This window comes from Mizuhopecten yessoensis, unplaced genomic scaffold, assembly GCF_002113885.1.
Source record: "Mizuhopecten yessoensis strain PY_sf001 unplaced genomic scaffold, ASM211388v2 scaffold716339, whole genome shotgun sequence".
NCBI classification, from domain to species: Eukaryota; Metazoa; Mollusca; class Bivalvia; order Pectinida; family Pectinidae; genus Mizuhopecten; species Mizuhopecten yessoensis.
In genome coordinates, this window is record NW_018480067.1 from 320,243 (window position 1) to 332,598 (window position 12,356).

The 12,356-nt window shown below is 36.5% G+C and overlaps 1 protein-coding gene across 4 annotated transcripts in view; it reads right to left on the reverse strand.

Annotated features, from left to right (window-relative positions):
* The window catches only part of LOC110443309, a 365,314-nt gene that overhangs the window by 176,810 nt on the left and 176,148 nt on the right, over nucleotides 1-12,356 (reverse strand). For all 4 annotated transcript variants that reach the window (XM_021487458.1, XM_021487457.1, XM_021487459.1 and 1 more), the window contains 3 exons: nucleotides 9,372-9,458; nucleotides 4,757-6,059; nucleotides 4,068-4,208 (listed from right to left, as the gene is read on the reverse strand). In XM_021487458.1, the coding sequence (XP_021343133.1) occupies nucleotides 4,068-4,208; nucleotides 4,757-6,059; nucleotides 9,372-9,458 (1,531 nt within the window). The remainder of the gene's footprint in view (nucleotides 1-4,067; nucleotides 4,209-4,756; nucleotides 6,060-9,371; nucleotides 9,459-12,356) is intronic.

A 12,356-nucleotide genomic window follows, 5' to 3' on the forward strand; every position in this document is an offset into this window, starting at 1 on the left:
ATGGAAGAACAAAAACATGTAATAAATAAACAAAATTCAGAAAAATTTATTAAAACTTTTTTAAATGAGTTTGACCATTTTTTTTTTTTTTAAATCATGACAAAAATGGAAAAAAAAGTAAATCCTCCAAAAAAAGTAAGACTTACATCCCTGAATTATCTCATCTGGTAGATGCTGATCTACCCAGAAATCAACATCATTGTTTCCCCTCAGTGGTAACCTTGAAGAGAATGCATTACGATCAATCAGAAGCTTTATCTGTCTCACTAGAGAGCTTGTCTCGTTTTTATCACTATTGCCCCATAGTCTTGCTATTCATTAATTTGATTTTCCACCGGGACATCACCGTTGACACTGGGTAAATGAGTTATTTAACAAATTAAAGATATACGCAGACAAATGCACTGTCTTCAATCATTGTGGTAATGTTATTAAACCTACATAAAGATCCTCAATATTTCATAAGACATATTTTTAAACCCGACACATGCTGATACAGCAAAACACAAATTCATCCTGTTTAAAGATTAAGTAGTTTAAACCTTTTTTTATCATGATTTTTTTTTTCAATTATGAAATGATGTTTCTGAAGTCTCAAGATTTTTTTTATTTTAAAGAAAATTCCCAATTAAAGAATAACTTCCTGCTTTTTGACGATTTAATTAAGTGGCATATATCTCTTTACAATGCAATAAAAATTCAGTAAGTTGCATCTTAAATGATATTTCTCTGTAAATGCTTGCAGAAAGTGATCCCCTAAAAATACACTGATATTACTTTTCATTCCAATAACAAAAATCCAATTACCAAGGCCAATGAATTTGATTTTTGATTTTATAAAAGGTTGCATATGTGCGAATTGGCATTCACTGTAAATAAAGGTGGGGTTGAACATCTATTTGCCACATCAAGCACTTTTTATGTACAATATCTTGAAGGTTTTGCAACAAATTATTTAGATATAGCCATAGAATTAATGACATATTCAGATACACAACTTCTACAGACAGGGAACACCCTTCTCAAAACTAGGATACAATTATCGCAAATTGGGTATACATTTTTCTTCATTCAAGATTTGAGCGTATAAATAATTTTTGTTACAGGCACACCTCAATGGAACCATTCAGTTTTAACCCCAGAAAAAAAACAGCTGTTTAAAATCAGGGCATCCCTAAACCAAACACCACGTTCACACTGTTTAGCAAAAGCTGATAATTTTCATTTCAAATTTTAAAAGAAGATTTGTAACAGTGTCAGTTTTTTTCATTAAGCTGGAGCGGAAATTTTCTTATAACACACTAGAGTATGTCTAAAACTGCACGTCAGTGAAACAGGAAACACCCAACTGTGATAACAAACCCAAGTGTCTATCTAATTTGCTACATTTAACAAATTTTGATGAAAAAACCCAGAAATAGTTCATCAAATTAAATTAAGTTCAGTTTCAGTATTCCTGCTTGAAGTCTAAATGTTTCGAACCTAAACATGCCTTAGTTTAGTGATAAAATACACTTTGAAACATTTTTGCTTTCACATATAATTTGTTTTCTTTGCACTTTTACGTGAAGTTCACCATACTTATAACGTTGCCGGGAGTGGGATGATAAACAGATGTTCTTACACCTTGTTAGACCAACCAAACCCTTCCAACATCAACATCCTCTTCCTGGGTCTATCACACTATTTCTTATATTGTTACGTAAAAATAAAACCTGAATCTGTACCTTCTAACCAGAGTTTTGCTGTTTACCCAAAGCTTAACAAGAATTTCATCAGTAATCCTTCATCTTAACTCAATTACCCCTGAACACACATTTAAACTCTTCCAATTCAAAGGTTGGAATAGTTCATTATGAAAATTTAGGGGTGAATGAGTTAGTTTGTCAGTGGTAATCCAGTTTGTACATATGGATGTTGTACTATAATATTTGTCGAGAGTATAACATGCTGAGAAGGTAATTTCTTGTCGCTCGACTTATTTTACGTTAATTAATTATTACTCACATGATATATATGGTGTTGCATCATTTCATGTGAGACATCCTACATACTTGATCATCACTTCCCATGAATCATCAGACTGATCAAGATTGATAACTCTAGTTTTACCTGATTACAAGTCAATCTCCCATCCTTCTTTATATGATATTAGTTACATCATGTTCTACTCAGATATTGTTATGGTGGTTTGTGTAGGTTGTGTTGGGGAAAAAATATCAAAGACTCGATACAAGATTTAGTAAGTGAACCTGTGAAATGCCTGTTACATTGGGATAGCAAAATTCTAGGCAGACATGTCACCAGATTAGAAAAGGTGACTTTGGAAATCTTAGATAAATATTTTATTTTTTATCCAAAAATGATGAAACAAAGTTATAAACTTTACTAATCACTCTTGTGGGTTCAGTTGAAATGTGCAGGGGGTTTTAATATTGGAAGAAGCTGGAGCAAAGAGAAAATCCACTCACTTGGTCGGGAAGGTGTCCCCCCCCCCCCCCCCCCACCTTTTTATGTCTGTGTTCGAGAAATCAAAACCCAGCTGTCTTCATGAAAGGCGATTGAGCCAACCACTACCACTACAACACCTGACTATTCACATTTAATGAGGTATGATCATGGTTACATTGAACCTTAGATTTAAGGTCTAGGATATATCCCAAGTTAACATTGTCCAAATTTGCCCAAAGTCAATGATTTAGCACTAGTCATGGTTGTTTTCCCAAATCAAATTAGATCCACAGGTCGAGATATTACTCAGTTGGTAAAGCCGTCACCAAGATAATTACAATCTGCCAAGTAAATGAGGAATACATTGTACTGGTAAAAGTTGTCCTCGTAACAGGTCAAGGTTGTCCTCAAGGTCACGGATGTTACACAGGCCATGGTTGTCACCATATTTAACATTAGGAATATTACCTTATTAAATTTTTGCAAAGAAAATAATAACCATAATTAGATTCTTCACCAAAAAACTCTGTAGCCATGACAAAATCTGTATCAAATATTGTTTTGAAAAATCTGAATTTGAAGAAAATCTTTCTCTGGAGTGAAGGCAGCCAAAGTTTTACATATTCATCCATTTTCTGAAGTTGTCTCCCTTTTATACCCCATCCCCCTGGCCTTTAAGCCTATTCATCACGTCAAAGATACCACACAACTTCATGTTATCACTAAGTTCTAACACAAGGCAAGGTTGTCATTAAGGCTAAGGCTGTCAATCTCATCAGAACAAGTTAGTTATACCGGTCAATGTTGTCACCAATGTCAAGGCCATTAATCTCACACGGAACAAGTTAGTTATACAGGTCAAGGTTGTCACAAATGTCAAGGCCATTAATCTCACCGGAACAAGCTTGTTATACCGATAAATGTTGTCACCAATGGCAAGGCCATTAATCTCACACGGAACAAGTTAGTTATACAGGTCAAGGTTGTCACCAATGTCAAGGCCATTTATCTCACACAGAACAAGTTAGTTATACAGGTCAAGGTTGTCACCAATGTCAAGGCCATTAATCTTACTGGAACAAGCTTGTTATACCGGTCAATGTTGTCACCAATGTCAAGGCCATTGATTTCACACGGAACAAGTTAGTTATACAGGTCAAGGTTCTCACCAATGTCAAGGCCATTTATCTCACACAGAACAAGTCAGTTATACAGGTCAAGGTTGTCACCAATGTCAAGGCCATTAATCTTACTAGAACAAGCTTGTTATAACGGTCAATGTTGTCACCAATGTCAAGGCCATTAATTTCACACGGAACAAGTTAGTTATACAGGTCAAGGTTGTCACCAATGTCAAGGCCATTAATCTTTTCAGAACAAGTTATAATTAAGGCAGATCAATGGTGTTACATAGTTCAAGGCTATCAATAAGGTCATCCAAAAGGTCAAGAAATTCCTTAAAAATTCATTCTTTGATACAGCTGTAGCATCAGCAGGTTTTTTCATTTGCAAAAAAAATAAAGGTGAAACTGACTTTATCTACAAATGGAGTTGGTGAAACGGACAGCTGCTGTTAGTTTACTCTGGTTGTCACGGTAACCACAAGGGAAACTTACCAAAGTTTGCTGCTGTAACGTTGACCTGGTGGTACCCTGGCCTGTTGAAGGTCGTTGTCACGATGGTGGAACCAGTTCCATACAGAGTATAATTATCTATGTGCCACTCATATTCTAGGTTGTCGGTCACACCATATGGCCCTGAAACAGATATTCTACATTCTACATTTAGTTTATCTTACGGATTTATCCCACTTTATACTTTATAGAAGTAACTTGTATTGAATTATCTCCCTTTAAAAACACTTTTTAGTGCTGTCTAATATTTCTAAATTGCACTACATTCTCATAAACCATTCAAACGTGTAATGCATTTATTAACCACACCCAAATTACCATTTAAAAAGATATTTGATAGTTTTTCTTTGTGTGCAAGTTATCTGAAAGGTGATTCATGTCATGTAAAATGAGAAATGTACTATAAACTATCAAATTACCGATAACACGTTTATACTTGATACAACCTTGTTTAACTTTAGATTAGGCTCCTATACACAAGTTCAAAATCTCTTCCTTATTTCTGTAATCATGAAATAATCTGTGAGACACAGTTATCCCCCTTTTATTTTTATGCTCCCCTTGGGTTTATCAGTGAAAAGAAATTATTACTTAATAAAGACTTCAAAATATTAAATGGTTTTAATAATCTCAAATAATCGTTTTTTGAACTTTTTTCCCATATAACTTACATTTGGGGATGATCTGGAGTGTGGTTGGCCTGCCAACCATAGCCGCACCAATGACCTTGACATCTAGAGGAGGTACCGCCCTCATGACTAAAACCTTGATTGAATGAGATGCACTAGAGACGTTGTTGTAGGCAGTCACTGTGACATCATGGATACCAGCCTGTTCAAACTCGTAGGCAACGTAGAATCCATCGTCCTGTAAAAACTGCTGAACTGTCACAGACTCCCAGAGACGGCGGTCAAGTCCAGATTCAAATTTAAACATGACGAACGTCATAGGTGCAACTGTGATTTCAAATTCTGTCGCTCTACCGAGGGGGACGGGTCCATAGCTCTCGATGCTGACACAGGTGACGGGTTCCTGGACACAGATCAAACTGTCAACAGACTTGGTAATGTCGCTCACATCATTCTTGGCCTGCACACTGATGTTAAATCGACCACGCATGTCAAATGTGTAATTAGCCATCGATAAACCATGTTGTTTTGTAACGGAAGACAAAATAGTGTGCCTGTTTGGGATTTTCCAGATAAATTTTGGATTACTACCATGAACAACTGTTGCTGAACAACGCAGCAATTGGTCAACCCTGATACATGTTTTAGGGTTACAGGTCAGTTGGAGGTCAGTGAGAGGCTCCTGGACAACTATAGTTGTCGCTGTCTGGACCTCGCTGATGATGTTGGCTGCTCTAACACTGACTTGATACACACCGGCTTCAGAGAAGTTATACCATATATGGTTAACACTGGTGTTCATCATACCAAGGTCATTGTCGTGTTCGTCCATTATCGACCAATGGTACGACACATTTAAAGAAGGGGACATTAACTCTACCTGAAATTTTGAAATTTGTCCAACGGCAACGGTATGCTTCGATTCAAGTCTTGCACCATTTAACCGATTAATGACTCGTATATACCCTTGGAACTTTCCAGTAACATTTTGTTGCCTGTTGTTAACACTATCGTTGCCATTATACACAGTCATGTGTGGCCGATAGGTTCCCTGGCGGTGATAGGCATGTTCAAACTGAACCTGCAGGCGACACCCCTGTCCGTAGCTAGCGACGACCATCATCGGACCATGGTCAGAGTAAAGGGCCATAGATGTGGAATTGGTGTCCTTCAGTTCTGTACTGTGATGTTCTCCGTCACCGAACTCAACCTCCAGGGTCGCTCCGATACGAGCAGTGATTTCCAGGGCCACCAGAAATCTGATTGGTTCTCCAGGGGAGACAACATCCTTGGACCCAGTTGTCATGGTAAAGGTTGGGTCGTCCAAGTATCTCTGCACCACAAACTGCAGAGAACAGATACATCTTATACATTACACTGTATCGTAAGTGTATCATCACAATCCATTTGAACCTTATTATAAAAGAAGTAATTCTTTAATAACTCTGGAAACAATATACGATCAGTACAAAAGATAACGATGAGAAAAACAAAGGTAAAAAGTTGAACTGCTTGACGTCAAACTCACGAAAGTGTCGAGAAAAACAAAGCATCTTTGAGAAACAGATCAGCACAAAATATAATGAGGAGAAAAGCAAAGGTGAAAAGTTTTGCTCCTTAATGTCAAAACCTGGAAAGTGTTAAGAAAAACAAAGCATCTTTAAGAAACGCGATGAAACTGACAACTGACTGACATATAACCTCTAAAACCAAAGGTCATCGGCTGTACCTGACCTATCATCACTATCTCCAGAGAATGGTTTAACGACTGTCTGGGTTATGGGGAGGGACCATGTGTTTGGGCTCCTCCAGGATTTCCCATCAACCACACACAGGCTAATTACATTTTACTGAAAAACATATCAACACTTTCTTAATTAATGTCTGATAGGGATTTGAGGATACTTTAACAGAACATTATTCTAACATGAAGTTGGTCTGCATAAATTGAATTTTTGAGCATGATATTTGTGTGTACATATTTTTTTTATGGATATTTCTATTATTAATAACATAGATGAATTACATTATAATGAGCTTCAGATATGAATATATATCATTATTGTAAGCCTCAGATATCATGAATACCTTGATCAATGAAGATTTTTTTAATCTAACTCAGACAAACAAAACCTCTTGGTTATTTCAAAAGATGTTCATAAGATATTTTGGTTTAGCTGCAAAGACACTAAATAAGGTACAGTTTTAATTATTCTGAAGTATAAGTCATACATATACAATAATTAAATCAGAAATGTTAAAATGGAATTTCAAGAAGTAAAATTTTGAAAGAGCAGGGAAATTATCTTTTTTTTTCAATAAATTTGGCATGCCTGTAATGTGTTGATAGTGATTCTAACTAACAACGTGCCATACTATTCCCAATTTCAACACAATCTTTGGTCAATAGTTCAGTTTAAAGTAGGAAGGATGAAAGATAATTTACTTTTCTAACATTTCTCCCAAATGTTTATTGGTGTGTTGATTGAGGTGATAAATACCAGTTAATGACAGTGATGCCCTCCTTATGTATTCGAGATGACAGTGATGACCTCGTAATTTATTTCTCCACAGGAGCTGTAAAATCTATTTCATGACCTGTACACATGCCTAATTATGACCAAAACACAGGTAAATTTCACCAGGATTTCCCTTATTGTAAAATCAAATATAGTTAACATACTTGACAGTTCTTCAAAAGAATTTAAAAGACAATTTATCTGAGGTTTGCAGATGATATGCATTATTTTAATTGCCACAGGCTTTTCATCAAAATGCGCCAGATTCCCTTGTGGGAAAAAAGTTTCAAATTCCAACTTCAAAACTATTCAAGGTTGACCATTGTGTGTCAGCACTAAACAGGTCCTACATGGAAACTACAGTTTTAGAGTTACAATTGATAAAAGTAAAACAAGGTTCAAAATGATTGTATGAAACACCTGCCGATGATTTATTTTTTCAAGACAGGTGGTCCGTTGTCACTTTTGTATCTCAAAACTTGTTCTTAAACTTCTAAACGACCAGAGCCTAGTGTCTATCAGACAGGGCTGACAGGATGTTTTGGTGTGTGTGGGATAAGAACAATAAACACAATGGATTGATGAGGAGAGACAGGGACGGTCTGGTGGTCTAATGTACAGTAAATCTCCGATAGATGGGAAGATGTGGAGAATCTATCAAAAATCTGCCCCATTAATCATAGGCACATGTTAACACTGGTATTAACAATGGTACGACAGCATGATTTCTCAAATTCAAATACTTTGGATCAAACAACATATTTTTGTAAAATTTTAAAATGTTTGAGAAAGGCAAATAAATATCTCTGGACTAAAATTTTAAGAAATGTTTTTTTGCAATCAGTTTAAGATATCAATTTCAGAAAGAAGAATGCTGATAATTGTATAACTACAATATTTTAAAACAAAAACTTGCCAAGATATCGTAACTATTTTGTCCTCTGGTAGTCATTCAAATAGGCTTTCAAAGTCATTACCACATGCACAGTTTTTTTTCATGATTTGATCCAAGAATCTTTATCTCCGTATAATATTATCCATATTCATAGATATCGTCTAGATGACCCTGGAGCTAGCTTTTACTGAATACCTGAATAAACACACTACACAGAGGAGTGAAGGCAGTGCAACCTTCTGGAATAGTGAGAAATAATTTCCATATGTTCAATGAGGTAAACAGTCCTATAAGTAAAATCACTGGCCTGGCTTAGATACAGCCAACTTTCTGTGTATAATTTGTCTGTAAAATCCAAGTCTTACAAAGCGGCAATGGGGGGGGGGGATTTAAAGGGAAGTATGGTGGTCGATGAGTTAGAGTTATGGGATGATAGGACAAAGGGTTTGGAGGTTAGAGGAGTCCTGGGGAAATGGGTTGGCATTTAACCCATTCACCCCTACATATTTAAACTGGACTTGCCCAGTCTTTGATTTGGTAAGGTTCAAATGTGAATGGGTTAAAGGGAAGTCTCCTCAGGAAGGTGTACTGAAGGATCAAGGGAGAGGAAGTATTTAAAATGGAGGGGGGGGGGGGGGGGGCTTTTTGAAGAGTTGGTGGAGAGGAACTTGAGGACTGGTAACGGGAGGTCATCAAAAAGACCCTGGCAGGAAGCATTTTAAGGAATGATGGGAAATGATGGAAAAATGGAGGAAAGGGTATTAACAAAGGGTTGTCAGGGAAGGGAGACAATTTGAGGAGTTGGGTAAGGAAATGGATAAGAGAAGGACTGTGAAAGGGGTAGTTGATTGGGAAAAGGCTTATGGACTGGTATGAGGTATGATATATGTACAACAACGTTATACTAGGCCATATGAAGACAGCTTCAAGGGTTGGAAAGGAAGGGGGAAAATGAGGACTGGGTTCCGAAAAGCCTGACTGAGCTTTATTAAAGGAGACAGTAGTCTGGGTATGCTTGAATGGCTTATAAATATGGTCCATAAATCATATCTAATTACATAATTATTCTGACATTTTGAATGTTTAAAAAAAAAAAAAAAAAAATGTGACACGTACAATAAATTAGGCGAGATCTAGCTCATTACAAACTCTGTAATGCCACCTCAAATATTACTGGAATAAAACTTGCTTCGTGGCAAATCATCTGATTCCTTAAAACACAAGAGGAAAATGTGTTACTCACTATTGTCCATGTCTTCTGCAGTCTTCCAAACTGGTTGTGTACAGCTACTCTGAGATGGTGACGTCCAGGCGCACTCAGCACAAACTCCTGAAAAACACAAACAGGAACTTTGATCATAACTTTGTTAAACAATACAACAGGTAATAATTCCATCAAACGGAAAATAACTGAAATAAAATTATATCCTGCAAGTGAACGTTGACACAATGTAACATTCTTGAGCAGAATGTGAGTCAATTCAAATCCCAAAGTGTAATTCGGCATAAAATATGTTCATATATCTTACTCTGTACGTTGACCTCAAATGTAGACTGTAAAATAATTTGTTTCTTCATTCCACAATTCTTATGATTTCTATAAGAAATCGAAGGCTGGAGATATACACACAAAACAACTGCACAGAAAATTTCTATAATGCAATTCATCCCAACATAAACTCAAGTCCCATACCCAGCAGGCTAATGAACAGTCTCAAAATGAAGAACAAACATGTATTCTTCAGCATTAGTACCTGCAATCTCTCCGGCTCCTACTTTTCACTAATCCAACACATAAGTTTTCTGTAATGCACTCTCCAAAGTTTTTTGCGATATGAACCAAACTGTTGTTTTAAAGCTTGTTGGCGAGTGAGATTTAAAGCCTGTTGGTGAGAGAGACCAGAAGGCAGGGTGGAGTGACAACCAGAATGAGTAGTGATACCATCTCCACCTCTTCATCTGAATCAAAGGTTTAGTCACCAGTCCAGGTACAGCCCAACTCACTCATATGTATACCATCATAAATTACCCTCAGCCATCTCCCCCCAAGCTCAAGGTGGTTTTATACTATAAACATAGACCGTTAAGTCAACTATTCTTGTTGTACTTAAAGTAGACTGTTTTTGTTTCACTTACAATGCCAAGTTTAGTTTCGGAAGATTAATTCTCTTTGTTTTCTCTCAAAGGAGAAACTAATTAAGTTATAAAAGATACTTCAAGTGTCATTTCTTTGATACAAAAACTGAAAATGTAGATTTGTTTCTAAATTTACATAATTAATGTACTTCACTTTGTAACAACAAATAATGAAAACATACGAAGTTGATTGTTTTAAAAAAATCTTTGTGAATAAAATTACATATGGTTAAAAAAATCTTTGTGAATAAAATTACATACGGTTCACCTTTATTTGTTAGAAATGAATGTGTAATGGTCAGTTAAATGTTATATCAATACAAATATTATAACTTAATCCATACTTTGGCAAAGAGCTTAACAACATTTTTTATAAGATTAATTATGTATTGTAAACAGCAATCAAACATTAAGACACATATGTACTATGTCTATTTAAAGAATTTGTGATGCATTGCTACTATCCATAATGCAAAGGATTGATATTAGTAGTAAATTAGTTTAAAATAGTAGGGGCGGAAGGGTGACTATGGATAACACACGCACAGGGTGTATGGTTCCCTGATCGGACATGAAAAGGTATTGGGTCACCTGCCGTACCATGTGGGTTTTCTCCAGGTACTACTCCCACATTAAGAACCCCTGCATGCTAACATTCGGTCCAATAAGAGTGATAAATTAGGTTGTAATAACTTATTTCACATCTGTTGTAAAGTAAATACAGTTTATATATATTAGTAGTGAATGTCAACTAGAGCAATATAATACATAGATATCTAACCCTAATATTTACTGTTGAAAACCTATCAGACATATTCATTCTAAATGACAAATCTCAACATACATCTCACAATATTTACATGTATGTTATTGTAATCTGAAGCAAAAGAAAAATAATTCATATTTCAACTTCCCCCCATTTTTTTTTAGTAAACTCTTCTCAACAGATGCAGACTTCACGGAGACCAGCCACGTTAGAAATCCTTTACTATTTCCTTCTTGTCATGCTGAAATGACCACCCAAGTGACAAACTCATCTGTACATGTCAGGGTAGGGACTCTGGTCCAGTGAAGGTGAACACTTGGTTGACCATGGCCAGCATGGCCAGTCCTGAGGTTGTAACCAAGGTGTAGATCGTAATACAGGGATTCGTTCTATCATGACAGAGCTCATAATGTATCACATAGTAAATTGTTCCTGTTTCACTGGAATATCACTATGTGCTTCCTTCTTTTTTATAATTATTTCCTTGTTCCTTAACAAAACAGATTAACATGACCCCCCCCCCCCCCCCCCCCCCCAGAAATCCTAACTTTTACTATACAATAGTAAAAGTTTACAGAAATGTCTAAAACTTCAGACCAATGATACACTTTTAGCTATCGTAACTTGTCTGTCATCAAAATGTTATTTCTATTGTTTGCTTTTTATTCTGTAGTTACCCACTGACATTCAAATATAATGACCCACATCCAGATGCAATGCTTAGCAGAAATGCATTCAGTATATATCCTAGAAATCAGATGGCCAAACATTTTCTGTCTCTCAAAGTAACCGGGTGAGCTTACAACAGGACAATGAAATAGCATAAGCTCTCACTTTTACTGAAATGTTATAGATTTGGATGGGCTTATTACCAGGCATGGGCTTACCATACATAACCATCATGTGAGTAAGAATACCTACCTTTGTGCTACACTGACCGCTACACTGACCAGTCAAAGTGTCCAGTATCACAAGTATCCTTGTAAAGTTTTACAGACCCCTGTATCTAGTGTAACACTGACTGGTCCAATATTCCAGTACAAACTAAATGAGCATCTCCTCTTAGTGATACATCTGACCTGTCCGAAGTAATGGTCATTGCTTGCTTATCTACTGGACATTACAACCCTGGTCATCAGGCCCTAATTACACTGGCAAGACCTAGTTGTGTAATGGTCAGCTATAAAACCGTCACTGTCCATTACAGTCTAGGAGGCTTTATATGACCACTTGTCTTACACATACCTAGGAGGAGGCAAGTGTTTGTGGAGAGAACAGTAGGGGGTAAAGAGGAGTATTTTGGGGTTGGGGGGGTTGGGGGGGTTG